Source organism: Plectropomus leopardus, unplaced genomic scaffold (genome assembly GCF_008729295.1).
Source record: "Plectropomus leopardus isolate mb unplaced genomic scaffold, YSFRI_Pleo_2.0 unplaced_scaffold20329, whole genome shotgun sequence".
In the NCBI taxonomy this organism is placed as follows: domain Eukaryota; kingdom Metazoa; phylum Chordata; class Actinopteri; order Perciformes; family Serranidae; genus Plectropomus; species Plectropomus leopardus.
Window position 1 is genome coordinate 1 of NW_024621972.1, and position 2,117 is coordinate 2,117.

Genomic DNA, 2,117 nt, shown 5'->3' on the forward strand with positions numbered 1-2,117 from the left:
GATCTTTGTTTCGTATATGCAAAAGAACACACAGTAGAAGGTAAATACTAAGTTTAACACACTCACATAACCAAAACAAAAAAGCTCCATATTTATGATATGATATATATGATAAAAATAAAACAAAAGTGGTGGAAGGCGGTTGGCATCTCTTTACAATGAGTCAAATCAACATCAGATTCTCCTGAGTCATTCTGTTTTTCTATACTTCTCTGTGCTTTTATTTGAAGCTTAAACATAAAGTTCAGCTGTACACAAGAGCAGAAAAGCACAGACTCACACAAACACACACAAAAGTGCTTTTTGTAGCATTTCAGCATGAATTAATAATCACCACATGAGCATCTCTGTAAGAGCTTTTCATTATTTATGTGGGATGATTTGATTTATTTTAACTTTATATTGAGTGTTTTCTTTTGCTGATTCTTTGCCTTGTTTTGTTTGGCAGCGCTACACGCACCCTTCGATTTGTGTCCAGCGGGAAGCTTTTAGCCATCCTGACGTTATGGCTCTGTGGATAGTATCGCCATTCTGTCAGTCCAACAGTTCGATCCAGAGTGAAATACCTCGACATCTATCAAACATGTTGCCATGAAATTTTCTACATGATATCAGTGACTTTTTTAATGACATGTTTTATGCTATACCATGCTATGACCTTTTTTTAAATAATACTTTTATGACATATTATTCTATGAAATCTTTATAACATTTTTTTGCAACATACCATTTTTTCTATGACATTTTTATTCTATAGTGTAATTTTTTTTTATCACATTTTTCGTGTCATATCATACAATTTTTATAAAAGCAGGACACTTTTAAAATTATTTTTAATGTTTTAGGATACTTTTGAAATGGCTGGTCATTAATCAAGAGTGTTACTGTGATGTTTAACTTCACTCTCCATCTTACAGTTTGTCCATGTTTTGTTTTTTTTTTCAAAATACACACAATTTTGAGATAATTCTGTATGTGTGTTACAGTGGCGTGGCGAAGGCCTGGTCGTGGGCTCACTTCGGTCAGGGTTCAGGCCCGATCCTGCTCGATGCTGTGAAGTGCACGGGAAACGAGCTCTTCTTGGAGCAGTGTCCCCATGGCGACTGGGAGCAGCACAACTGTGACCACATGGAGGATGCTGGGGTCTCCTGCAGCCCTTATACAGGTACATCTACAGTGCACACACACGGGGCACTGTACACACTGATGGGCTTCAAGCGGCTATTTATAACCCCTAAACATCAATAAATCATTACTGCATGAAGCGGCAGCATCCTCTCTGTGACATGCAGAAACAGGATTTACGGGAGCTGAACGCTAACAAAACTATTGGCCTGAAAACAGCTACAATACATCAAACTAATATAAGATTAATAATTGATCTGAAAATGATACATTAACATTAGCATCTATAAAAAAAGAATTTTGCCTAATGACGATTGCATAAACGATTTTTGGAGTCAAGTCAAGTGTATGTGCCTTTAATCACATTTGCAGGCTTAATAAAGGCCCCAATATGAAACTGTTTCAGACGGTGTGGTGCGTCTGGTTGGAGGAGACAGTCCCTGGGAGGGTCGGGTTGAAGTTTTCCACAACGGCGACTGGGGGACGGTGTGTGACGACCACTGGACCCAGCATCATGCAGAGGTGGTGTGCAGACAGCTGGGCTACAGGTATGGAAACAGCCTTGAGAGATGTGAGTGTCCTCTAATCGTCTTCCATATGTAGAGCTGCACTGATTAATCAATTAACCTGTTAATCAATCAAAAGAAAAATTATTGTCAACTTCTTTGATATGTAGTTAATCATTTCAGTCATTTTTTTAAGCAAAAATTTCAAACATTTGATGGTTCCAGCTTGGTTAATGTGAAAATTTGCTGTTTTTTATGTTTATTGTAGTATATTATTGTTTTCGACTGTTGGTGGGACAATAGTCAACATTTTAAAATTTTATAGAATGGACAATTTGTCTTTAAAATAATCTGAAAATTAATCAATAATGACAATACCTGGTAGTTGTTAGTCGCTTTGTTTTTCTTCCTCTTTCTTTCAGTTGTTTATGTAGTTTGTTAGTTATTTGCTTTGCTAACTTTTGTGAGGAAAAAGGTGAGTAAATA

At 36.8% G+C, this 2,117-nt stretch overlaps 1 protein-coding gene across 1 annotated transcript; it reads left to right on the forward strand.

Annotated features, from left to right (window-relative positions):
- Positions 1 to 986: 986 nt before the first annotated feature.
- LOC121965518 (neurotrypsin-like) lies at positions 987 to 1,696 on the forward strand (the record flags this gene model as incomplete). The annotated part of the gene is made up of 2 exons (XM_042515658.1): positions 987 to 1,165; positions 1,532 to 1,696. Coding segments are annotated over 2 exons (344 nt in total), but the record flags the coding sequence as incomplete, so codon positions are not given.
- Between the last annotated feature and the right edge of the window lie 421 nt (positions 1,697 to 2,117).